The 27,481-nt window shown below is 48.3% G+C and overlaps 1 protein-coding gene across 1 annotated transcript in view; it reads left to right on the top strand.

Annotated features, from left to right (window-relative positions):
- Positions 1 to 393: 393 nt before the first annotated feature.
- Positions 394 to 27,481, top strand: part of LOC120392695 — a 40,865-nt gene continuing 13,777 nt past the window's right edge. The window contains exon 1 of the mRNA XM_039517432.1: positions 394 to 490. Within this exon, the coding sequence (XP_039373366.1) occupies positions 394 to 490 (97 nt within the window). The remainder of the gene's footprint in view (positions 491 to 27,481) is intronic.

Here is a 27,481-nt window from a genome sequence, read left to right on the forward strand (position 1 = left end):
TCACCAACAACTTCCCTTCGCTGGTGCCCAGTGCTCTGTGTTTACACTAGCCAGTGAGATCACTGAAGTCCCCCAGTCATGTCAGTGGCATCAAAAATGATGCACAGAAGAGCGAAACTAGCCCTTTTGCCAAGCTTCTGCATGGACTGGTTACTTTTGGGAATCGGTTTATGGGCCCTCAGTACGATGCACCTGAATGTGTGTCAGGAATTGACACAGATCCATGCTCACAAACTCACACTTCCAGTGTGATGAACCAAACTCACCTGGTCGGAGAGATGTGAAGTCCCTAGCCAAGGAGAAGCATTTGAATCTGCCCCCTGGAGGACTTCAGTGTAACACGACTTATTTCTTGCAGGTGAGACACAGAGGAAAGTGTTTGGATGTTAAACCATGGCCGGGTCAGCTGACACCATTGAGATGCCGGCTCTGGGCCGCCCGTTCCAGCTGGGGATGCTGTACGACTGCCGCAGCGACTCCCTCATCCCAGGTAACTTTCACCCAGGGAGGAGCATGGGCCCAACTTTGTGTGTCAGAAAAAAGAAGCGTTTGGCACCTGTTTATTTTAGGAACATTTGGGTTGGGATTTGAGTTGGGGAAAAATAAAGGGCATCGAAACCTGCCCGGGTACTGCTGACCTCCTTACAGGACAGGCTGCACTAGGAGAAATGAGAAACTTCCCATCCGCTCCCTGCCACTGCAGTATCTCTGCAGCCCCCCCTCCCCCCCTGCACCGCAGTCAGCCTAGGAAAGGGGGACAGTGCCCCCGAGCTGGCTCATCCCCCCATTTCCACATGGGAGGGGTGAGGTCCTGGTGAGAAGGGACCTCTCTACACACAGATCTTTGGGGCATGATGGGACCCATTAGAAGGACAAACTTCAGCTATTCAAACGCATCCCTGTGTCCTATAGTAACTGTCCCCACCCCGGAAAAGGCCTGGGCATCGCTGTGCACGGCTCAGTGAAAACACCCGCTCTGTGTCCAGTCGCCGCCCAAACAGTAAACGGTGCCAGGCTGCCCGAGGAACGGGATGGAAAATGCCACCCGAGCTATTTCAATGGCGTTATACAGGTAACCCGTCTGCCGGGGGACATCGCCAGCAACCAGGGCCAGATTCAATATCCAGGGGTTCCCTCTCAACAGTACAACACAGAACCAGCTCAAGTTCCCACCCAGTAACCGGGGACAATTACACACACCCCGGGGTGAGTCTAAGAGGATGTCCTTCCCCACTCCCACGCACAGAGTCTGAGTGCAAAAAAGAAACTTTGAATGGAAGGAGGGAAGTCACCTGACATTAATTTGGGAAAACACTGTAAGCAGGATTCATAAACCTAAAACCATGAGCAACCCTAGACACTGTGGTGCCTTACGCAGCCCCCCTGCTTCAGATGCTTCAGAAGCAGCAACGGCTCCAGGCACCAGCGCACCAAGTGCGTGCCTGGGGCAGCAAGTCGTGAGGGGCGGCCTGCCAGTCCCTGCAAGGGCAGCAGTCAGGCTGTCTTTGGCGGCTTGCCTGCGGGAGGTTCCGCCGGTCCCGTGGATTCAGCGGCAATTCAATGGCAGGTGCGCCAAAGCTGTGGGACCGGGGACCTCCCTTAGGCATGCTGCCGAAGGCAGCCTGACTGCTGAGCTTGGAGCGGCAAAAAAAGCTAGAGCCGCCCCTGTTCAGACGTGGGGTTTTAAGGGGCCACTGGACTCCTAGTTGTTTTTGTGGATACAGATTTCCTAACACGGCTACCTCCTGATCTTTGACAGATGTTTGTCTAACTTGTTCTTCAAAACCTCCAGTGATGGGGATTCCACAACCTCCCTTGGAAGCCTGTTCTAGAGCTTCACTACTCCCATAATTAGAAAGTTTTCCTATTATCTAACTTAAATCTCCCTTGCTGCAGATTAAGCCGATTACTTTTTGTCCTTCCTTCAGTGCACATGGAGAACAGTTGATCACTGTCATCTTTATAACAGCCCTTAACTGTTATCAGGTCCCCTCTTAAGACTAAACATACCGGTTTTTTAACCTATCCTCAAAGGTCATGTTTTCTAAACCATTTATAATTTTTTTGCTCTCCTCTGGACTCTCCAATTTGTCCACATCTTTACTGCAGTGCGACACCCAAAACTGGACACAATACTCCAGCAGAAGCCTCACCAGTGCCGAGAAGAGTGGGACAACTACATCCCATGTCTTACATATGACACTTCTGTTAACACACCCCAGAATGACATTAGCCTTTTTCATAACTGCATCCCACTGTGGGCTCATATTCACTTTGTGATCCACTATAACCCCAGTCCCTTTTCTGCGGTACTACTGCCAGTAGTTAAGGGCCTTACGATCAATCAAACCCTAATCCCGCCCCTTGACCCCTATAACCCCGCCCCTTGACCCCATAGTCCCGCCCATCTGTCACCGGAAGTCCCATCCTATGGGGGTATTACTTCCGGGGTCAAGGTGGCCACATGACCGGAAGCGAGGTGTGTCATGTGACCCCTCTAAGATCTCCTCTCACCACCCTCTACCAATCAGGAGGGGTTTTGTCCCAGAAGGACCACCCCAAGAGGAGATTTTGCCCAATGAGGGTGACTTCCGGGGGTGGCCACATGACCGGAAGTGGGTCATGTGACTCCTCTAAGAACTCCTCCCACCACCCTCTACCAATCAGGAGGGGTTTCGTCCCGGAAGGACCACCCCGAGAGGAGATTTTGCCCAATGAGGGTGACTTCCGGGGTGGCCACATGACCGGAAGCAGGCCGTGTGACCCCTCTAAGAACTCCTCCCACCACCCTCTACCAATCAGGAGGGGTTTCGTCCCAGAAGGACCACCCCGAGAGGAGATTTTGACCAATGAGGGTGACTTCCAGGGTGGCCACATGACCGGAAGTGGGTCGTGTGACCCCTCTAAGAACTCCTCCCACCACCCTCTACCAATCAGGAGGGGTTTCGTCCCGACAGAACCACCCCAAGAGGAGATTTTGACCAATCGGGGGTGACCCCTCTAAGAACTCCTCCCAAGGCCCTCCGCCAATCCGAGTGCAGCACCGTTACCCTATAAGTCCCAGCGCTGGACAGAGGAGGCCATTTCTTACCAAGGACACATGTTTTAGAAAAGCGTGGAAAGGCTGATGAGAGGAAACATGGACTCCTTCACCACCCCCGTCAGAATTTCGGACTTTGTTTTAGACCCGAGCACCATACTTATGTGGTGCAGGCGCTACGTCAGCGACAGTTCTGAGGAGGAGGAGGGAGTGACCGAGGGGAGACCTTTGGCCCAGCCGTTGATGGATACACCGGAACCCGAACCCGAAACCCTCGTGAGGCACCCCAATGAGCCTGATGGCCTCTCTTTGTCCACCCCCTCAGATCGCCATTCAGGGTAGTCACCGGTGGACAAGGCAAATGGAAAAGACGGCGCGCAGGTAAATGAATGATTAAGAAACGGCGGTAGAAGAGGGGCAATGAGGCTAGGAACCGGGGTTTGTGTAAATTTAAAAAACCAACCAAGCAGTTGGGGTACTTACACTGTTTCTTTTTCTGAAAATCTCTCAACAGCTCGATGATGCCTTTCTAGACACCTTTAAGAACTTGCGCATCAGTAACCCTGTGGGAGTAAGTATATCGTACACCAGCTGTTTTTGCTCATGTCCGAGACACAGATTTTAAGCCAAAAAGGACAAAATGGAAGAATGAACCAGCTCAGACTTACCATGGGGTTATGGGTCCATTTTACAGCCGTCTGTAAAAACAAAAAAACAAACAAACAAACAAACAAAAAAGATTATGTTAAACCAGGCAATTAATAACATTTATTTAAATGTGTCAATATGAGCGTGTCCATTTTCACACTTGTGGTAGTAAAAGACGGTACCAGTAGCAGTCATGTCTACGCCGATGGCTCTTTTAAAGAAAATATATTACAACCCCAGGGAAGTTGGGAGCTTTGGCGGAGTGAACCCTCTTTTTCAAGAGGCTAGAAAGCATAGTAAAACTTTAAATAGAAGACAAGTAACAGCTTGGCTTTCAGACCAGGATGCTTACACTTTACACAAACCGGCTCGAATACATTTTAAAAGAAACAAGACCATTGTTTCAGATGTGGATGCACAGTGGCAGGCAGATTTGGTGGATATGCACCGGTTCTCCAAACACAACAGCGGTTTTAAGTACATTTTAACAGTGATAGACATTCTATCCAAATATGCCTGGGCCTTAGGCCTAAAAGACAAGACAGGTGGTGAAGTATCCAAGGCCTTTAAAGCTATTTTCAGCGAAGGTCGCATTCCTCAAAAATAAACAAACCTTTATGTGGATTGTTAAAGCGGCATGGGGTTCACCATTTTGTTACTAATAATGAAGTCAAAGCAGGGGTTGTGGAGCGATTTAACAGAACTTTAAAATCTAGAATGTGGAGATATTTTACAGCCCATAACACCTTTCACTACATTGACGTGTTAGTTGACTTTATAAAGAGTTACAACTGGAGCTTTCACGGAACTCTAAGTACCAGACCTGCTGATGTTAACCCCCCCAAATTCTCTGAAGGTATGGAAACCGGTTTATGGAGCTGGTTTTAAAATAAAACCAGTTGTTGCACCTTTTAGAAAAGGTGACCACGTGAGACTATCTAAAACCAAAGGCGCGTTTGAAAAAGGTTATGAACAGATGTTTACCGATGAGATATTCATAGTGGATGAAGCCTTAACCAGGAGCCAAAGACCTGTATACCGATTAAAAGATTATGAGGGTGAGGCAGTTACTGGATCTTTTTACCCTGAAGAATTACAAAAAGTAAACCCCAAACGAGACAGGATTTACAGGATTGAAAAAATTCTAGCGGAGAAAGGAAAAGGGAGAAAAAAACAGCTACTGGTGAAATGGTTGGGTTGGCCTGATAAGTTTAACAGCTGGGTGGAAGCTTCTCAGCTCTGTGATATTTAGACACGAACCAGAAAAAAAAATTCCTCCTGCAAAGACAGAGAGAAGAAAAAATAAATAATAATAATGAGCGATGGCGGGTTTTACATCACTTTGCCCAGCAATGCCAGCTCTGCAGTTTTCCCCAAAACACCATCTCGAACTTTATAATACGGCTAATTAAGCCCTTGGATCTCCCTGGTGCCTGGGAGGTGGGGTTAGTGGAAATACAATACCCGCACAGCTGGAATACTATCAATGAAGACACCCCTTTTGAAACCACCTTTGGAGATAAGACGTGGAATTTTATCCTACGACGAGGTTATTACTCGACCATACCTGAATTACTGGAGCATATGAACAGCGCCGTGGCTCGTCACCCCGGACCACCTGAGGTGGTCATGAACTACGACCCTGTAGGTAGAAAAGTGAGACTTAAATCTCCCCTTTTTATGTACGGGTTTTCTACTGGCGAGGAGCTAGCTAACATTCTGGGTTTGGGCCCCAAACGCAATGTCCAAAAATTTCCCTTCTCGGCAGACATCACAGGGGGTTTTAACTCCTTGTATCTGTACACGGATATCGTAGAGAACCAGTTTTCTGTTCCCCTGTTACGCTGCGTCCCTGTCCGAGGAAGGAACAATGAGTTTGTTACCATCACCTATGATAAACCTCATTACGTCCCTGTCAGTAAACACCACATCGACACCATTACCACTGAAATAAAGACAGATCAGAACAGATGCGTTTCATTTCGCTTTGGCAAGGTGATCATCAAGCTGCATTTGCGACCGCGGAGAGAGCGAGGTTTCTAAAAAAAAAAAAAAGCAAAACACTATTATGGCGATCGTAAAAAATTATGGCGACCCCACCATCTACAGGAACTATTACAAAGCCCAGGCTGGATATGCCCTTCCTGGATATCATGGGGCCCATGTGATGTACGGGGCTGGTGTGGGTGGAATATTTCGTAGCCTCTTTCGAAAAGCTGTACCGCTTTTGAGGAGAGGGCTAGAGATTATTAAACCCCACGTAAAAACTGCCGCTCAAAACATAGCTAAAGACGTGGTAGGTCATGTTTCCCGGGCTGTTCTGGAGAAGGTGGGGAATACAGCTTCACAGGAAGGAGCGGGGCTGATGTACATTAAAAGGAGGAAGAGAAAGAGAAATACGTCATACCCGCGACGCACAGGTCCCCCGAAACCCTTTAAAAGAAGGGCTTTGACACGCAGGGCCAGCCATAAGCGAAAGTCCAAGAGGAAGCCTGGGCAAAAGAGGAGACGCGCGCTGCCTGCTAAAAGAGACATATTTTAATCGATATGGCTTTTGTTCACTGCGGGTCTGAAGAGTGCGCCAAATCCGAACTAGACTTGTTTCAAATAGCCCCTACGCAGACCAGCATCGAAAAAAGCATTTACATTGAGGTGCCGCCTCTATCGGCCGTTACGGAGTCTGCCCCCATTGACTTTTTATAGCCGGGAATGGCATAGATTATATGGATTTAAACAACACGCTGCTTTACCTGTGTCACGGAGTGTGGGGGGCCCCGGCCCTGCACCCCTCTTCCTGGGACTCACAGTGACTCTCAGCCAGCCAGTAAAACAGAAGGTTTATTGGACAACAGGAACACTGGATACAGCAGAGCTCGTGTTCAGAGCCAGGACCCCTCAATCTGACCCTTCTGGGGGTTCAGGGTATCTGGAATCCAGCATGGGTTCCCCTGTAAACCCCCTCACCCAGCTCCCAAACCGAAACTGACTACTCCCAAACTTCCCTTTGTCTAGCCCCAGCCAGAGGTGACGATCTCCCCTTCCCCAGGCCAGGGTCATGTTACAGCTGCATTCCTGGCTCACACCTACCAACCATACAAACAGTCCCTACTCCATCACACCACCACCCCCTCCGAGACTGAACTGAGCGGGGTCACTTGGCCCAGTGACCCGGGGAAGTTCGGGGCTCCCTCTCCGGGACAGCGCGTCCGCTATGAGGTTGGCACTTCCCTTCACGTGGACCACGTCCATGTCATAGTCCTGCAGGAGCAGGCTCCACCTCAGGAGCTTGGCGTTGGCTCCTTTCATCTGGTGCAGCCAGGTCAGGGGAGAGTGGTTGGTGTACACGGTGAAGTGGCGCCCAAAGAGATACGGCTCCAGTTTCTTCAGGGCCCACACCATGGCCAGGCATTCCTGCTCGATGGCCGCGTAGTTCTGCTCCCGGGGTAGCAACTTCTTGCTCAGGTACACGATGGGGTGTCTCTCCCCCTTTTCATCCTCCTGCATCAACACCGCCCCCAGGCCCGTGTCTGAGGCGTCAGTAAACACCATAAAGGGCTTGTCAAAGTCTGGGTTTGCCAGAACTGGGCCTTTGAGCAGAGCCTCCTTCAGTGCCTGGAGAGCCTGCTGGCACTCCTCGGTCCAGACACCTTGTCTGGCTTCCCCTTCTTGCACAGCTCAGTGATGGGGGCGGCTATGGCGCTAAAGTGGGGCACGAACCTCCGATAGTACCCCGCCATCCCGATAAAGGCCTGGACCTGCTTTTTGGTCTGGGGAGCGGGCCAGTCTCTGATCACCTCCACCTTGGCTGGTTCTGGCTTTAGGCAGCCGCTCCCCACCCGATGGCCCAGGTAAGATACTTCCGCCATCCCCACCTTGCACTTCTCAGCCTTTATGGTTAACCCAGCCTCCCGGAGTCGGTCCAGCACTTGTCTAACCTGGGACACCTGGCTGAAGACGCAGATGTTGTCAATATACGCCACAGCAAAGCTCTCCATCCCCCTCAGTAGCTGATCCACCAGGTGCTGGAAGGTGGCCGGCGCTCCCTTGAGGCCGAAGGGCAGGGTCAGAAACTCATAGAGCCCCAGAGTGGTGATGAAGGCCGATTTCAGCCTGGCATCTGCGTCCAGCGGCACTTGCCAGTAGCCCTTTGTAAGATCCATGGTAGTGAGGTACCGAGCGCCTCCCAGCTTGTCCAGGAGCTCGTCGGGCCTTGGCATGGGGTAGGCATCCGATACAGTGATGGCATTGAGCTTTCGATAATCCACACAGAACCGGATCGACCCGTCCTTCTTGGGGACCAGCACCATTGGGGAGGCCCAGGGGCTGGCGGACGGCTGGATCACCCCTAAAGCCAGCATGTCCCTGACCTCTCTTTCTAGGTCCTGGGCAGTCTTCCCGGTAACCCAAAAAGGGGAGCATCGTATAGGGGTGTGTGACCCGGTCTCCACCCGGTGGACAGTCAAATTAGTGCGCCCAGGCTGGTTGGAAAACAGCTGTTGGTACAGATGTAGCACCCCTCTGATCTCAGCATGTTGGGCTGATCAGAGAGGGGAATCGCCTCAAGGGGGGAACCAGCCTTTGTCCCTGGGAATAGATCCACTAGAGGGTCATCCCCCGGCTCCTCCCAGTGCCCACACACGGCCAACACCATATTCCCCCTGTCATAGTATGGCTTCATCATATTCACATGGTACACCCGGCGGTGATGAGCCCGGTTCGACAGCTCCACCACATAGTTTACCTCATTTAGTTGCTTGACAACCTTGAAGGGCCCTTCCCAGGCAGCCTGGAGTTTGTTTTTCCTCACGGGGATGAGAACCATCACTTGGTCCCCGGTGGCGAAGGCGCGGGCCCGCGCCATGCGGTCGTACCAGACCTTCTGCTTCCTCTGGGCTCGGGCCAAATTCTCCCGGGCCAGGCCCATGAGCTCGGTAAGTCTTTCCCGGAAGGTCAGGACATACTCCACCACCGACTCGCCATCGGGAGTGGCCTTCCCCTCCCATTCGTCTCTCAGCAGGTCCAGGGGCCCCCTTACACGCCTTCCATACAACAGTTCGAAAGGCGAAAACCCAGTAGACTCCTGGGGTACCTCCCTGTATGCAAACAGCAGGTGAGGTAAGTACTTGTCCCAGTCCTGTGGGTGCTGGTGCATAAATGTTTTCAGCATCATCTTTAGCGTCCCGTTGAACCTCTCCACCAGCCCGTTGGTCTGGGGGTGATATGCTGAGGCCCAGCTGGGTCGGACCCCACATTTCTTCCATAGGGACTGGAGCAGGTCCGACATGAAGTTGGACCCCTGGTCCATTAAGACTTCCTTGGGGAACCCCACCCGGCTGAAAATGGTCAGCAGCGCATCTGCCACGGTGTCTGCTTCGGTAGAGGACAAGGCCACCGCCTCGGGGTAGTGAGTGGCGAAATCTACCACCACCAGGATGTGTTTCTTCCCTGTCCGGGTCGCCTTGCTGAGAGGTCCCACCATGTCTATGGCCACCTTCTGGAAAGGTTCTTCTATGATGGGCAAAGGTCTCAGAGCTGCTTTCCCCTTGTCCCGGGCCTTCCCCACCCGCTGGCAGGGGTCACAGGATTGGCAATACTGTCGGACATGGGTAAAGACCCCAGGCCAGTAAAAGTTCTGTAGCAGCCTCTGCCTGGTGTGCCGGATTCCCTGGTGCCCGGCGAGGGGGATGTCATGGGCCAGGTACAGGAGCTTGTGGCGAATCTTCTGGGGAACCACCAGCTGCCTCCTAATCCCCCATGACTCCACTTCCCCAGGGGGAGCCCATTCTCGGTACAGGAACCCCTTCTCCCACAGGAACCTCTCCTTGCAACCTCTCCTCATGGTCTGTGCTGCACTGAGGTTAGCCCGGTCCCTGGACGTCTGCAAGGAGGGATCTTTCTGCACCTCGGCCTGGAACTCAGCAGCTGGGACAGGGATGGGGACCTGCTCTCTCTCACCGGCTGGGTCTGAGGCCGCAGCCTCTCTGGGCCGTGTCCCTGAGCGTTCCCTCCCCACCGGGATAGGGTCCTGCGCCTCGGGCCGAGTGCCTTCCCCGGTGCCAGGGTGCAGTGCCCTGCGCCGACTCTGACTACGGGTCACGATCAGGGTACCCCGGGCATTGCCTGGCCAGGCCTCGAGGTCCCCCCCCATTAGCACCTCCATGGGCAGATGGGGGTGCACCCCCACATCCTTGGGGCCCTCCTTGACCCCCCACTTCAGGTGCACCCTCGCCACAGGCACCCTGAATGGGGTCCCGCTCACGCCCCTCAGGGTCAGATAGGTATCAGGCACCATTCGAGCTGGGGCCACCACCTCGGGCCGGGCCAGCGTCACCTCTGCACCTGTGTCCCAGTACCCAGTGACCTTCCTCCCATCCACCTCCAGGGAAACCAGGCACTGTTTCCGGAGGGGCAGTCCCGTGGCCACCCGGTAGCAGAACCTTGTGTCCGGAGTATCCAGCCCCCCAGAGGAGCTGACCTGGGACCCTCCTCCCTCCTTCCCAGGTGGGACGCTGCCAGCCCCCCTTTCCTGGGAATGTTGCCCCTCATCCGACTGGGTCCTCACCCAATCAACTCTCTGCGGGTTGGGTCTGCTCGGTCTGTCCCTGAGCTTGGGGCACTGGGCCCGTATGTGGCCTTGCTGGCCACAGTAAAAGCAGCTCATGTCTCGTGGGTCCCCTCGAGTGCATCGGGTGGACCTGACGCTGGACGTTCCCCTTTTGTGGGGGTTCTCCATAGGGCCCCGCTGGGAGGTCCCATGGTGACTCTCTCTCTGCGTTGAAGCAGGCCTGTTCCTTCGAGACTCCTCCCTGCCATCCCCTGCCCAACTGTCCATGTATTGGTCGGCCAGCTGGCCTGCATGCTGCGGGTTCTCCGGCTTCTGGTCCATCAACCACCGCCTCAGGTCAGATGGGCACTGCTCATACAGGTGCTCCAGTACGAATAGGTCAAGCAGGTCCTCTCTAGTTTGGGCCCCAGCTGTCCACTTGCGGGCGTACCCCTGCGCCCGGTTGACCAGTTGTAGGTATGTGCCCTCCCGGGTCTTATGTTGACTCCGGAACCTCTTCCGGTACATCTCCGGGGTCAGCCCAAACTCGCGGAGCAGGGCCTCTTTGAACAGGCTGTAGTCCCCTGCTTCCGTGCTTTTCATTCAGCTGTACACCTCCACGGCCGTGGAGTCCAGTAAGGGGGTGAGGAACCGGATCCTGTCTGCAGGGTCAACCTGGTGCAGCTCACAGGCATTCTCAAAGGCCGTCAGGAAGGTATCTATGTCCTCCCCCTCCTTACGCCGGGCCAGGAAGTTCTTATCAAAGCTCTTTGTGGGCTTGGGCCCCCCCTCACTCACCGCAGCCGGGGCCTTACTGTTGTTCATCTGGGCCAGATCCAGTTCATGTTTACGTTGCTTCTCCTTCTCCCTCTCCTCGTATTCGCGTTGCCTCGCCTTCTCCTCCCGCTCCTGCTGGCGCTGGCCCTCCTCGTATTCACGCTGCTTCTTCTTCTCCTCCCGCTCCTACCTCAGTTCTTGCCTCCTTAACTCGAGCATCTCCCTGTCATATTCCAGCCGCCTCCGCTCCAGGGACAGGGAGCTCCGCCGCGACGATCCCCTGCTGGCCACTGAGCCCTCGGTAGTCGCTGGGCTCCTCCTCCCCCTCCCCCTAGGCATAGGGCTGGGGGGTCTCAGGGAGCCCTCAGCAGCCGGCTGACCACTCCCAGCAGGGGCAGATGCTGGTACCTGTGCTGCATCTGCCCGGCTGCTTCCCCCAGAGACAGGGATCGGTTCATTCCCACGATCTGCCTCCTCCAGCCGGGCAATCAGCTGGGCCTTGGTGAGCTTCCCACAGTGCAGCCCCCTGTTCTTGCACAGCTCCACCAGGTCGCACTTGTGCTGCTTGGCATACATCTTCCTGCTGGCCGCTCGCAGGCCGGGGTGCTCGCCGCTCCCCACAGGTTCCAGGGGGACCCCTAGTGTGCCAGTCCCTGAGGTCACCACCTCTTTGCCAGGGTCGAGCTGCAGACTCCTCCGCCCCTGGGACTGCTCCTGCAATCCCCAGGGGACCCTGTTACTGCAAAGTCCTTCTCTCTGGTCACACTCTGCTAGGGGTTAATCACCCTGCAATCGCCCCTTCGTTTTACTGCTCCCCAGTCACTTACTGCAGGAAGCGCCGTCCCCGGGGTGCAGTCATCCCACCGCTAACACCAGTTGTCACGGAGTGTGGGGGGCCCCGGCCCTGCACCCCTCTTCTTGGGACTCACAGTGACTCTCAGCCAGCCAGTAAAACAGAAGGTTTATTGGACAACAGGAACACCGGATACAGCAGAGCTCGTGTTCAGAGCCAGGGCCCCTCAATCTGACCCTTCTGGGGGTTCAGGGTATCTGGAATCCAGCATGGGTTCCCCTGTAAACCCCCTCACCCAGCTCCCAAACCGAAACTGACTACTCCCAAACTTCCCTTTGTCTAGCCCCAGCCAGAGGTGACGATCTCCCCTCCCCCAGGCCAGGGTCATGTTACAGCTGCATTCCTGGCTCACACCTACCAACCATACAAACAGTCCCTACTCCATCACAACCTGTGTTGCAAGATTGTAAAAGGAGACAGAACTGAACTTGCCGCAGACACCGAAGTGGGCCTGGTGAATTACCCTGTGGCCTCTATTTTCAGCCAGTTGGATGTTACGCTGGGAGACCGCCTTGTAAGCCAAAGCAACAATTGTTACCCTTACAGGGCCTTTATAGAATCAGTGCTCAATTACAGCGATGACACCCTCGCCACGCAATTTTCTGCCGGTCTGTTTTACAAAGACACTGCTTGACAACATGAAAAAACAGAGTTGGATGGAAGGAATCTAGGGTTTGTGAGGCGTGCAAAGCTGACGGCCGAAAGCAGAACGGTAGAGCTGCTGGGCCATCTACACAGTGACCTGTTTTTTCAAGAAAAACTTTTGTTAAACGGAGTGGATGTGAAAATTAAACTGACACGCAGTAAAGACACTTTCTGTTTAATGGGCAGTGCGGCTGAAGGTTTTAAACTGCGCATTGTATCAGCATCCCTTTTTGTGAAGAAAGTATGGCTGGCCCCGGGTGTCTGTCTGGGGCACGCGGAGGCCCTGCTTGCTTCGAATGCTAAATACCCCGTGGACCGTGTGGGAATGAAAGTGTTTAGCATCCCTGCGGGCAGCAGGGTCAGTAACCAGGAGAACCTGTTTTTGGGACAGTTACCCAAAATGCTCGTCCTAGGGTTTGTGGATAACGATGCCTTTAGCGGAAGTTACACTAAAAATCCCTTTCATTTTAAGCATTACGATATTAATTTTGTGGCCTTGTATGTGGATGGTGAACAGGTACCAACCAAGCCTCTGCAACCGGACTTCGAGGCAGGACACTGCGTGAGAGAATACATGAATCTGGTACAGACAGCTGGAAAACACATGAAAGATCGTTCTTTGTTAATTGACCGGGAGGAGTTTGCACAGGGTTACACCTTGTTTGCCTTTGACCTGTCTCCCGACCAGGAATGTGCAGATCATTATTCCCTAATTAAAACTGGGAACCTGAGAGCAGAAATACGTTTTGGAAAGGCTTTAACAGTCACCGTTAATATGATTGTGTATGGGGTTTTTGACAATGTCATAGAGATAAATCAGAGAAGAAACGTTCTGTTTGACTACATGTGAACATGGACACCGTGCACCTCTCACGTGTCTTATCAACGGATCCTTACACAAAAAAGAATTTCTTAGATGTGTTCCCTTGTAATTGGCTCCCTGGAGGCAAGCTGTCTCAGAGACCCCTAGGTTTGGTGGTGAACACGCATCCGCACAACCAACCAGGTGAGCACTGGCTCGCCCTGTATCTGGCAGAACATAACCGTGGAGAGTTTTTTGACTCATATGGGTACCCCCCGAACAGCGTGTTGTTTCCTAAAAGCATTATGAAATTTTTAAACAAAAATGCCACAGACCTGGTGTTTCACAATAGACAATTACAAGACCCCCGCTCCGTCGCCTGTGGCTATCACTGCGTGTTTTTCTTACATCATCGTAGCAAGGGTTTATCTTTTGAATGGCTTTTAAAATTGTATTCTAATGACTTAGTGCAAAATGACCGGATGGTAATGAATTTTGTAAAAAGTAAATTTAAATTCTTGGGCATGCCTAGCCTTGCTCAAAACATGTTTCAACAAGCCCAGACGTGTGTATCTTGTAATGATTTTTATAGCCATGTTACCCAATAAAGCACCCCAGGTGAGGGGTTTAAAGAAATTGATGTTTGGTGGTGGTTTTTTGTTTTTGTTTTTAAATGACCAATTGAGAAAAATGACACAGATTTTTTTTAAAAGTATAGAAATGTTTTATTTAAAGCAAAACATTAAAAGTTTTTTTAAAAAAATTTAGAATGTGAAAAACATTACACACTGAACCATTGGGCTCTTTTAGCCAATTTTTTTTTATATGGCAAAAAAGGGGTCACGGTTTCTTGATCCACCCCGGTGTCAGCGGTCGAGGCCTTGAGGCGTTCCAAAAGATCTCTGTTGGCCGCATTGCCCGTGACGGAAGATGGTACGTTCAGTTCCGCCATGGCATTTATAAACACATCCCATCCTTTAGGTACACGTTTGCTAGGTACAGAGCGAGTTTGGGTAACGGCCCTGACTAAATCAAGCATGTTAGAACCATTAACCACAGAGCCTTTGTACACAAAAGACCCTTTATTGTTCCATGAAGAGAGATTTTTATCCTGGCCCAGTTTATTTAGCAATACTATTGCATTTTTTTTAAAACGCTTATTCATGTTATCCAACACCTCCTGAGCAACAGAGTCTGAGTTCTTTGGTGTTTCTGGGAGTTTGGCAGTTACACTTTGTTCCTGTTCTGGTAGAAACAGACTTATTTTCCCTTTATCTGCATTGCTCTGCTTCACGTACGTTAGGTACCTTTGAAGCACGGCGCTGTAAAGTTTAGCCTTTTCGTATTCGGCCAGGTCAGTTCTTTGAAGAACAGACTTCATTTCAGCGTCCAGTAAGCGAGTCGCTGTTGTTCTGATATTTTCCTCTGCCGGAGGGGGAGCCCTTAATTGCTCCAACTGGTGGCTGGGCACCAGGTACATTTTTTCTGCATACTCCATTATCGATTAGTTAAAAGCCCTGTTATCAGAGGGATAGCAAAACTTAACAGAGGCCCGATAAACCCCCCAGACTGCTTTACCAGATGCTTTTTTCTTTTAAGTGAAATCCTTTTATTACACAAAAGTTTTTATAAGCGTGCGTTTCTTTTTCAACACACGCACTTGATTCTGTGTTAAAGGTACGTTTCCTTTTAAGGTGTTGAGCGCTATTTCTGAAATGGCCGCTACTAGATCGTCAGAGGCCGAACACAGTATAGCCCTCCTTTGTTGCGGGGATGATTTGCTAAGTAATTTTAAAAGGCCCAGGTTTCTCTTCACGCAGCTAGACATGTTTTCAGTCAGCAGCCCCAGCTGTTAAAAAGGGGCCTGCCGATAAGTCATCTCTTTTTATACCCAGCTGCTGTTTTTTTTAAAGTATAAACCACCGGCCAGTCTGGAGGGAAAAGACCGGTTCTTAGTCTATAAGCTTCTGGTGTGGAAGCATTTAAATCCACCACCAGGTAGCCATAAGGTCTTTTGGTAGCATCCTCAAAAGCTTCTAGAAAGAATTGAGCTTTGCCGGGGTACATTTGCCGAGCGAGCGTGGCGATTTGTAATTTATCCCTGGGGTTTTTGAACAGAACCATGTACTTTGTGTTTAGGTTAATCGTGCGACTCTTTTTTCCCTGACAAAATACGTTCTGAACTATATACATAATGCTCAGGTTTCTGTGATGCACGTACTTGGTAAAAGCTTTTTCAATTTCATCGCTTTCACAAGCAGAGTTCATCAGATTGTCTATGATAATCAGATTTACTTTATTAGTAGGAAACAAACTGTCATCATCCAAAGCATCAGGCAACCCCTCCACAAAATTGATAAAGGGATATTTACAGAGCAGTTCTTTATACAGAGGTTGCCAACAACTGTTACACCACACGATATTCTCAGGCATAACAGACAGTGTTTGTTTGGCATTATCTAACACATTTTTTATAAAGTAACTTTTTCCGCAGTTGCTAGGCCCCGCTAGAATTGCAGAAAAGGGGTGTTTCCACCTCGTATCCATTTTTTTTTTCAAAAGCCGTAGGGCAGGGTTTTAAAACCTTTTCCTAGGACCCTCTTGTTATAAACCACTTTTTGTGTTTTTTTAAGGGTTTTTGTCTCTATTTGCCACTGGTTTTTGTTTCTTACAATAGAGGGCTGATGCACCTCTATGTTTTTTGAGGTGTTTTCGTTTTCTCGCAGACCCGTGCAGTAGTCCAGGACTAGATCTTTCAAACTGCCAAAGTTGACCTTTTCACAGTTTGCTACGTTTAGGGTAATACCTTTGACTTTCATACAGGCCTTTCCTCCAGACAGCTTATACCCATATGTTTTTGGGCCTGCCGACACAAACTCGGTGATGTGTTGATCTGGTGGGATCTCGCTTGTGAGGTCCCCTAAATAATCCCCCAGAGGGGGATTCCAGGCACCCTCCCTTTTCACAAATATCACAGAGTCAGTGTCGTGGTACAGGCACCGCTCTTGCAAACCATCTAGGAGGCTGTATAATTCTAAGCGGGCATAAGCGGTGGTGAAACAGGCTATGAAAACATTGGTATTGCCAGAGACAGAGTACCGTTCTTTTGCATGCTTCCAAGACACGCACGCTGTTTCATCATCGATAAACTCGCAGGATGAAACCTCATAATTGGGGGAAAATAGGTACTGCAAGAGTTCGTCAGGGTCTCTCACGATGCTGGTGTTTGGTAGGTTGGTTCTTTGGCCGAATTTACCCCACAGAGAATTTAAAAACAGTTTAGCGATTTGGCGTTTAGCAGGGTTTGATCTGATTTCGTGTTGGCGTAAATGCACGCCTTCTTTCTGGTAGAAATCGCTAACGTGCTTATTTTGTTTTTCCTTGTTTGTGCACCAACTGGGATACCCTGAAGCCTCTTGTTTCTGGTGGAGGTGTAATTTTATGTACTCTGAAAAGAGTTTATCAGATTTTTCATTAAAATGTCAGATTTCATAGATTTTAGCCACCACGTACCCCTTCGCTATGGCCGTGTTCAATTCCACCGTGCACCAAGTCCCCGGGATGGCCTGCTCCTCGTCAGTATGGGTGCATGTCTCCTGCTGCTCGGCTTCCGCACAGGTTTGGCATAGCGGGAACATAAGCTTGCCACCCACTCTGACAGGTAAAAATGGGAAAAAGAGGCCTCGTGGGGGGTACACTTTAACTTTTGCGATTCCAAAATAATTTGCCAGGGGTCCAAATTTGTCATAAACTATATCGGGGTGTCCGACAGGGTATTTTGGTTTTGTTTACAAAAGGGTACAGGCTGGTAAAATCATAATAGTGGATTTCTTCCCCGGGGTTAGGCTTGTAATACAGACGGATAGCGTTTGTCCTCCCCCCAAAAAGAGCATCCCTAGGCACAAGAGGCTGAGGTAACTGGGCTCGGTTTAAAAAGTCTGCAAACTCCCTGTTTCTTTCATTACCTCCCACTCGTGCTCCCAAAGAGTCCTCACTACAAAACCAAGTCGTTTCAGATAGTCAGCCTTGAGCTGCGTCTTGTAATAAAGAAACCCAAAAGATGTCCCCATCATAGGATTTTGTGCTTTTTCACAATAACAGGTGACACGGCCGTGGAAAAAACATCCATTAAACTCGAAGGCTGTGCGTACCACATCAACATTGGCATAACCGTCTAAAAAGTAGGGGCCCACCTGTCGTTCCCCACCCTGTAAAGCATGCCGTATCTGTATATTTTCTTTGTGAGAGGTATACAACAGCCACTGAATAGATGGGGTCGAATATCTCTTTTTCTGCCTGTGATAGTTGTCTGGAGGGAGAAGAGCTACCGTGTTAGGCTCCAAAAACATAAACCTGTACATAGCCATGCAAACAGATGCCAGTGTTATGTACTGCAATGGATCTATACACAGTGTTATCTCAGTGAATTTACCAGGTTCTCTCTCTACTACATCTCCCTTCTCCGTCATTTTCATAATCTCTTTTCTGTATAGGATACAAGCCTGTCTCAAAATTTTGACATCCTGCTGACAGTAATACGCGAGCTCTTTCTGCAAGTCAAACACCTCAGAATTGTGGTCCTGATACCAGTCGAGAAACTCTGCTTTTTCTCCGGGCATCATGCTTTCTACACCATAGTGTGCCACACCGGGCATAGGCCCCACATAATTTTGATTTTCTAAAGTGTTAAAAAATGTGGAAAATACCCTTTGCACCCTTCAAACCCCATTGCCTGCGGTAGCTTGCTAAGCTTCATGGGCAAGAAGTTTAAAGAGTCTATAAAATGAATCCCCAGGGCCTTCACTTCCATGCACATTAGTTTACTACCCTGAGTGATCAGTTCTATGCACATCTTTTCCTTCAGTAACTGCCTAACGATGAAATACGCATCATAACCTTTGGAATTGTGCGCTAGGAACGTGTAGTCCCGAAACTCTTTGCCAATAAAGGTCTTAACAAACAAAGACAGACACTCGTCGCCCTTAAATTCCCAGGATTTTTCGGGCTTTAAGGACATAGCAAAAATGTAATTGGGAGTGTGCAACCCAGTCTCCTGCGTGCATTCGAAATCATAAAAAATATACTTTTCTGAGGATTCAGGCTTCCTAAGGCTGTCCATAAAACAGAGATGACTGTCTACATCACCAACGATCAATCCCTGACACTGCTTACATCGCCTCCCTTTGCACTTATGCCGCTTGTCCACGTAAGACTGACACTTATCACACAAAGTTTTAGACAGGCATTCAACTTGGTTTTTTGACGCACAGTCGACATGTCTGTCTAAACACTCTTTGGATCGACAATACAGTCTACAGCTAGGACACCGCAGCTGCACGCCCACGCTGTCTGAGCACGTTGCACTCAAGCAGAGGCGGCAACGATACCTTGCAAGAGTGGTCGTGGCTGTACACCGTATGGCAAAACTCACAATAATTTTTTGCTCCGAACAACTTTTTCACATCCAGAACTCCATAGTAATGCTCATCGTGCAACAGGATGAAATAAGTCTTGGGGTACGCTAGGCCTCCTGTTTTAAAAAAGCCCCAGCCACCTTTTGCCGTATACAGCACCACCTGTATGTTCACTCCTAAATGCTGTTCAAACTTCGCTATGTCACTGACCAGAACCTTTTTTTGATCTGACCAACCGGGTTTCTCATGCAACTTTCTTGCCTCCGCTAACAATTCCGCGTCCGTAGGTTTACGATCAGACATAACGGCCAAAAGGCCACCCGCAAAACACAAATTGGTACCGGTGTAAGTCAGGTCTACTAAACACTGTCTTTTTTTATGAATAATTTGACTATTAAGGATAGAATTTAAAACTCTACGAGCACCCCCACCCCTGTTTTTTACAACTGTCACAACAAGGCGCAATGTCCCATCAACATGCAACTCTCTATTGCTCTGTAGCAGCTTTGAGGTCTGATTTAAGAAATCCTCAGCAGACAGCTCATCCCTAGTTCTTCTGACTGAAAACAAAGGGTTAGCTAAATTACGGCTCTCTAAACGTAACTGAACGTAATCATCAGGGCCTACCCTACCATTAACATTATCGAGCACCAACTATATTCCCCGGTGTATGGCTTCAACAACCTGCTGAGCTGAATTTATTTGCTCAAGATTGACAAAACAAAATTCCTCACAATATATCAACCCCCCATACCTAGGTAATTCACGTTGCCAACTTCTCACTCTCTCCATATACACCTCTGCATTTTCAGGGGTACTTGGGGGTTCCTCTACAGGCTCATTAGCGGCATCTTCTACATCAGATGCTATTTGAGAGTCAAACTCTGAGGCGCCTCCATGAGGGTCATTGGGGGTTGAACGGGGCCAGTCTAGAAAGCCCTCTGGGGAGTTTGCTAAACCAGAGTCTGATTTCACTTTCCCATTTTCAGAGAAGCCAGTCCGAGAGCCTCCAGGAGGAGGCATCTCTTTTTGTTTTTTTTTCCTCATGAACTCTTTAGCCCTTTTTAAAATTTTTACAACAACCCTGGCCTGGAACTTTTTGGCAGCCATCTGTTTATCCCCCAAGCGCTGTCCCCCCTTTTGTTTACACATCAGCTGATGTGAACCCTGGAGGGTGCCCCTTTTACCCAGGCCCCTTTCCACGACTAGTCATGCCTGCTTAGAGACACCCTTTCCAGCCCTCCTGTCTTTCAGCATTGCTCTGAACAAAGAATCATATTTTTCCCAAGTCTTTCTAGAAGGCCGTTCTTTTAGACTCCCCGAGGATACAGCATCCAACACTTTTCTGATGGAAGCATCAAACTCTTCCCAAACACTAGAATATGGGGGGATCTGTGACGAGCTTATGGTTTTGGGAGAATGTTTTGTCAGTCCTTGGTGTTTTATTCACAACCCCTAGAGCGCATGCTCCGGGTTTGTGAACATGAGCATTTTCTTTCACAGTTTCCTCAGGGCTTGCTGTGGCGGTGGCCATTGAGGAACTGGAATCGTGTTTGTGTGGTTGCAACACCTTGGCATCGCAGAAGCTTTCAGGCCATGGTTTTTTATATGCAGCCCCTACAGACCATGCTCCAGGTTTGCGCACATTCAGAACCCCTAGAGTGCGTGCTCTGGGTTTGTGAACGTGGGCATTTTCGCTCACAGTTTCCTCAGGGCTTGGTGTGGCTGGGGCCGCTGAGGAACTGGAGTTGCGTTTGTGTGGTTGTTTTTTACCAGAGTTTTTTGTTTTGTCCTTGGGTTTCACGTATATGAGGTCTGGGCTGTTTTGCGTTGTTAAAGGTCTCAAAGCAGATTCCTGGTTCTTTGGTGGGTCTGGAGGAGGTGTCCTTGTAGCTCTGACTACAGCATTTTCAGAAAGGTTGCCCATGCCTATGAGGAAAAATCATAACATTTTACAAAACTGAACTTTTACCAACTCTCTCACCCACGCCTATGTATTTACTTAAAATACAAAATCTCAGAACAGCTAAACCAATAAGCAAAATATATTTACTGGGCTTCATCCATCCATCCGTCACTGATGCTGGTGAATTTTCCTTTTCATCTGTCTCCTTCCTTTTTCTTTTGAGCTTGTTTTCTAAGGATCTCTCATGTTTTGACAGTACTGTGGAGCAAACAACATTATTATAAAACCATCCTGTAAACTTACAATTTATCTATATATCTATCTATCTATCTATCTATATATATTATATATAGATAGATATATATATATATATAAGAACATAAGAAAGGCCGTACCGGGTCAGACCAAAGGTCCATCTAGCCCAGTATCTGTCTACCGACAGTGGCCAATGCCAGGAGCCGCAGAGAGAGCGAATCCAACAGGCAATGATCAAGTGATCTCTCTCCTGCCATCCATCTCCATCCTCTGACAAACAGAGGCTAGGGACACCATTCTTACCCATTCTGGCTAATAGCCATTTATGGACTTAGCCACCATGAATTTATCCAGTCCCCTTTTAAACATTGTTATAGTCCTAGCCTTCACAACCTCCTCAGGTAAGGAGTTCCACAAGTTGACTGTGCGCTGCGTGAAGAAGAACTTCCTTTTATTTGTTTTAAACCTGCTGCCTATTAATTTCATTTGGTGACCCCTAGTTCTTGTATTATGGGAATAAGTAAATATCTTTTCCTTATCCACTTTCTCAACATCGCTCATGATTTTATATACCTCTATCATGTCCCCCCTTAGTCTTCTCTTTTCCAAGCTGAAGAGTCCTAGCCTCTTTAATCTTTCCTCGTATGGGACCCTCTCCAAACCCCTAATCATTTTAGTTGCTCTTTTCTGAACCTTTTCTAGTGCTAGAATATCTTTTTTGAGGTGAGGAGACCACATCTGTACACAGTATTCAAGATGTGGGCGTACCATGGATTTATATAAAGGCAATAATATATTCTCAGTCTTATTCTCTATCCCCTTTTTAATGATTCCTAACATCCTGTTTGCTTTTTTGACCGCCTCTGCACACTGCGTGGACATCTTCAGAGAACTATCCACGATGACGCCAAGATCTTTTTCCTGACTCTTTGTAGCTAAATTAGCCCCCATCATGTTGTATGTATAGTTGGGGTTATTTTTTCCAATGTGCATTACTTTACATTTATCCACATTAAATTTCATTTGCCATTTTGTTGCCCAATCACTTAGTTTTGTGAGATCTTTTTGAAGTTCTTCACAATCTGCTTTGGTCTTAACTATCTTGAGTAGTTTAGTATCATCTGCAAACTTTGCCACCTCACTGTTTACCCCTTTCTCCAGATCATTTATGAATAAATTGAATAGGATTGGTCCGAGGACTGACCCTTGGGGAATACCACTAGTTACCCCTCTCCATTCTGAGAATTTACCATTAATTCCTACCCTTTGTTCCCTGTCCTTTAACCAGTTCTCAATCCATGAAAGGACCTTCCCCTTTATCCCATGACAACTTAATTTACGTAAGAGCCTTTGGTGAGGGACCTTGTCAAAGGCTTTCTGGAAATCCAAGTACACTATGTCCACCGGATCCCCCCTGTCCACATGTTTGTGGACCCCTTCAAAGAATTCTAATAGATTAGTAAGACACGATTTCCCTTTACAGAAACCATGTTGACTATGTATATATATATATATTTATTTATTTATTTTCAGTAGGGTGTTTTTCTATTTAAAAAAAAAGTCATAGCTTTACCACAAAATAATCCATTTCAGGCCCTACAACAAAGCACAGGTTTTTAAATACATTTTATTTTGCAAAATAAAAACCAAAACTGCTTTTAAAATCCATTATGCACAGTAAAAGCCCCTGTAGTTTGAAACAATCCTATGCTTTTGCAAAAAAAACAAAAACGAAAAAAACAGCTTTATAAAACACACCAAACCTATGTTGCAGCTTTTCAAAAACCCCACATGCATTTAAAAGCCACATGTTCTGTTCCCTCAAATCCTTTTTTAAAAACACACCACATTATGCACAGTAAAAGCCCCTGTAGTTTGAAACACCTATGCTTTTGTTGCCGGCACAGAATGCCCGAGGCAGCAAACAGTGGTTCGTTGCCCGGTGTGCTTTGCTCCAATAAACACACCAAGGTGGAGAAGCAGACAAAGTTTATTTTAAGATCTCAAAGCGTGATGCTCGGAGACACAGACACGTCTCAAATCAAGCACACACCTACAAGCAGTTTTTCCCTCTTTATACATAACTTCAGCTAAGCATTCCTATTACCCCCACTACCCCCCTTCTTCCCCCTCCCGTCTATTTTTCTATAGCAGATAGATCATGCAAGTAGCAATTACATTAAGCAGTTAAGTCATACTTGGCAACAACCACTTTAGCTCGTTAGTAATTCTTCTGTGAACAGTTATCTTGTTTTATTTCTTTGATCTGTTATTTTGCCCCTTAGCCAGGAGCAAGCAGGCCTCATTATAGCAGGCCTCATTATTACCTTCTGGTGCAGGTGTTGCAACTGATAACAATTCTCTGTTGCTCACCTGTTAGGTCGATTAAAGTTCAAACATAAACATGGAAGCGCTTTGGTCAGACATGGAGTGACTTTAGTTCATTCAGGCCTAGTACAGGAAGGCTTTATTGACACTTATGGTTTTCCACCCTCCTGAGTAACCTAGAGTTATGCCTAATGACACCAACAATTCCCCCCTTTGAGAATACTCAACAAACCTTTTGGCTGAGTTTTCTCAAACTTTGAGGCCAAAAAGCAATTAAGCTCTAGGGAGCTGGGGTCATTAATGAGGGGGTATTCAGTTCCACATTCATCCTCCCCATGGACCCGGCAGGATTCGGTATGTGGGAGCCCACACCCACCCTAACCGGTCCATATGCTTGGAAGGAGCACTGTGAATGTCCACACTTCCACCCAGAAAGTGTCCAAGTATGTCTTCATGACCACAGATCAGATGGTTCCTGATGTGTCTGTAAGCGCAGTGGGCCAAGTCTGGTGCTCAAGATCACTCCAAATGGCCATCAGCTGGTCATTCAGGAAATCCTGAATTTCTAAACATACGAGATCCCACTGCAATGCCTTCCCAGCCTCAGTGATATTCAACACCATCTCTGTCAGTAACTTCTGGGTCACAGAACTAAGGGCGCAAATGACATATAACTCACCAACTCCAGCCTGTACTTGGGATAGCTGAACTTCAGAAATAAGGCTAGTGGCCTTTTCTAGTTGGCCCAATTTCTCATCATGTTCTTGGCTTTTAAGAATATTCCAAATGGCTGCTGCACTATTGGCCCCAGCCCACAGGGATCTGGTCAATTCCCTCTTCTTCCAGAGGAAATAACCCAGGCTCTCTGTTGTGCTAATCTAATGGCAGCCCCTTGTGAGCAATCTGGTTATGTAGAAGTGATCTGAAAACTGGATAAGGGCAATGTCATTTAAAATCCAATTAGGGAGGGCAATACATACTGAAGGATTTATCCAAAACACAGGGTGCAGCCTGTAGAATAAACCCCAAAATCCAATCAATATCACATTCCCAAGCATGGGTCCCACAAATTTCTTCCTGCCAGTGTATAATTCCTTGGGTTTCTTCACCAGGGTCAGTTCTCAATGTCCTTTCTGGTCAGGAATTCCTGGACTTTGGCAATGTCAGTGGAGTGAATGTTTCTTCTAGAAAAGTTCAAAGGCACAGTAGATCTGTCAGTGGACAAAGGAGAGGTTAACTAGCACGTCACCTTGTCCTTTTTCCCTGCTGTCCAGAAGGCACAGTAAAACTAGAAAAAGGAATAGGCTAATCATGAGTAGGAGAATCCTCCTGAGGTGGAGGGGTCTTTTTGCAGTGAGAATCCTGGGTCCAGGCAGTCAGTCTTTGGCACTTCACAGCGGTGTTGGTAGTCAGCAGGACTTAATAAGGGCCTTTCCAGCGTGGAGCCAAAGCAGTCTTTCGTTGGGGGACCTTTACATTGATCCGGTCTCCTGGTTCCAAGGAGTGGCAGGGCTGCTAGGGTCTTCGGGTAGTGCTTCCTTACCTGTGAGAAAAGAAACCTAACACATTGCATTAGTGCTTGGCAGATCTCATAGCTGCGTGGGCAAACTTAAGTCCCCCCCGCCCCTTTTTCTGGTTATCAGCCAAGTTTCAACTGTGAGCAGTGTCCTTGAATGGAGCCAGCGCCTTATCCTTAGACTGAGCATGTTAACTATTTTTTTCTCAGTTAACTCGTTCTTTTTCCTTTTCCCTTCTTGGCTTTTTTTTTTAACCTACAAAGGAAACTTACTTTTTACTTATACACCTTTGGTTAACAATGAACACATACACATTGCCGCTATACAGTACATTAGTCTTAGTATTTAATGTATGCCACACTTAACCTTTTCACTAAAATAACCTTATTACAGAGCTTTGGAACAACAAGCCAGGACAAGCACACCCACTTTGAGGAGTTCACTCAATATAACCTCTAGTCCAATAGCCTCCCACCATCCCCAGCCCTCTGGCTAGAAATCTGAGGTAGCCAGAAGGATCTCATATACAATATGGGGAGTGGGTTAACTTTTCATGTCCTTGCTTCCAAAGACTGTTAGTATGCAAATTTTAATAACAATTTTCAATTAAAAGATTTGGCCAATGAAGTTTTTCTTTCTCTTACTTAAGAAAATGTATTAGACTTTAGTATATCACATTTTTCTGATGTATCCAAACACTTTGTATTCTAAGTTAAACAAAACAAGTATCTACATTCCAATCCAACCCTTCCGCTTGATTTCAAACCAGACCATCCCATGAAAATATTAAACAAAACAATTCTGGCCACAAGACAAACACCACAAGACAGAACATAGAACACAAAACATAATTTTTACTGTGCCAGTAAATGAATGGTACGTTGAATGCTGTTCAGCTGGCATTAGTTTTCTCTGATTATCTGAAAGACAAAAACAGAGGTCTACCCCTTCTGGGCAGTCAATCATTGCTTAAAATATACAAATACTCTTGTTGATTTTAGGCAAAACAGGGGAATTACCCCATATTTTCTTGTATGTGTTTTATAGGCAGCCCAGGTTTCAGTGGCTTCTACCTTATCAGTTAGATAATTTGCATTAATACAGATGCTTTCTGGCTTGCTTTTTACTTTTAACTCCTGCTTTTAAACACTGAAAGAAAACATCACCACTTATAGTGCCCTTAAAGCCTAATACAATTTCAATTACATAGCACTGTATACATTCTTTAGCTAATTCAACTAAATTGTTCATAGCCAAATAATTGCAATTTAATAATTTCTTTGCCTGAATTTATTTACAAACATTTTAAAGACACCAAGAACTTTTTTTTCTCTCTAGCATTTTTAAAAGGTTCAACTGCTGTTCCCTACAGCAACTACAGAGTTAACTTCTCACTTCTTCCTTAAATCACTTGCTTGTCTTCCAACAGCCACTTTTATTAACTCAAATCACCACTTTAAGTATCCTCTTGGGTATTTAAAATCCCCATGCTTATACTCACTTACTCCTTCCTTTCACTACACCCTTAAAATTTTCCAACCTGTTTTCCAATCTCTCTGTCCGTTGCCTGCCCGCCTGGGCCCGCTCCTGCTTTTCTCGCTGAACCGTCCCTTCCATGGGCACCAACTTATTCCACTACCAGTTTAGCTAGGAGGGTGGGCTTCTCCTACACCTCCCTTCAGCAAAGAGCGTCGGCTAGTCTCTGGGAGACGGCGCCGCTTACTCTGATTGCATCCAGTGAGATGATCAGACTGTTAGTAGCCCACACGGAAGGGAAGGGGGGGGAGGGAAGATGGGTTCACACACTCCTAGACCCAGGTAGCTTCCTCGCCGGACGATGCCAGGCCGAGTCAGCCCACCGTGGGTCGGATCTCCTAAAGATCCACTAGTTACCGGGCTTGCGTTAGAGTAGTCCTGGTCACGAGCTTTCGCTTCACAGGGTATTCTGGGCGTCTTCCGGTAACAGTCACTCACACTGGTGTACACACACACACACACACCCCAAGGCCATTATTTCCTATTACCACGAAGCATCTTATCTTGCTGCACAGTCAATAAGTTCAGATGGCATGAGCCCAACAGAGACAGACGTCCCCACGGACAGTTCTCCTCCCAGTGCAGCTCTGGGGCATATGATGGGGGATTTTTACAAGAGCTCTCCATACAAACAGCTTGAGAAGCTACCCGTTCGCTGACAAAACAGGAGTAATTGAAGGATCATGTTATAATTAAGTCATCCTTCCAGTGGCCACCTTTCCTGGCTCTCTAGCTGATATTGAGGCCAGTCAACTGTACAGAACCTTTTCAGTTTGCTTTTAGTCAATGGATCTGATTCAAACACTTTCCAATTCGTCAGAGTGCATTCTAAGGGTGTACACCGTGCCCTGCCTGTACTCTGTTCCTGCCCCATACCTTTGGGAAAACACTGGGCGTCCCCAGGTCTTAACAGGCAAAAGTCCACACCACTGGACTGTTCCTACCTTATCCGCGAGACCAGTTCCCCACCGTCGCCCGCAGCCGCGTCTCCACTACTCGAGCGCGTTGCACCGTTGTGTCTTCCAAGGTCGGCCTGACGCGTCTCTGCCAAGGCCCCCGGTAAAGGCACCGGTGCGCGCTGGGCGTCGGCTGTGACCGTCGTCCTTCGGCCATTGAAGGAGTCCGGGCAAGGCACAATTTTGCCTCGAGCCCACCCAGGGACGCCAAAACTGTTGCCGGCACAGAGTGCCCGAGGACAGCGACAGCGGGGTTCGTT

This window comes from Mauremys reevesii, unplaced genomic scaffold, assembly GCF_016161935.1.
Source record: "Mauremys reevesii isolate NIE-2019 unplaced genomic scaffold, ASM1616193v1 Contig11, whole genome shotgun sequence".
NCBI classification, from domain to species: domain Eukaryota; kingdom Metazoa; phylum Chordata; order Testudines; family Geoemydidae; genus Mauremys; species Mauremys reevesii.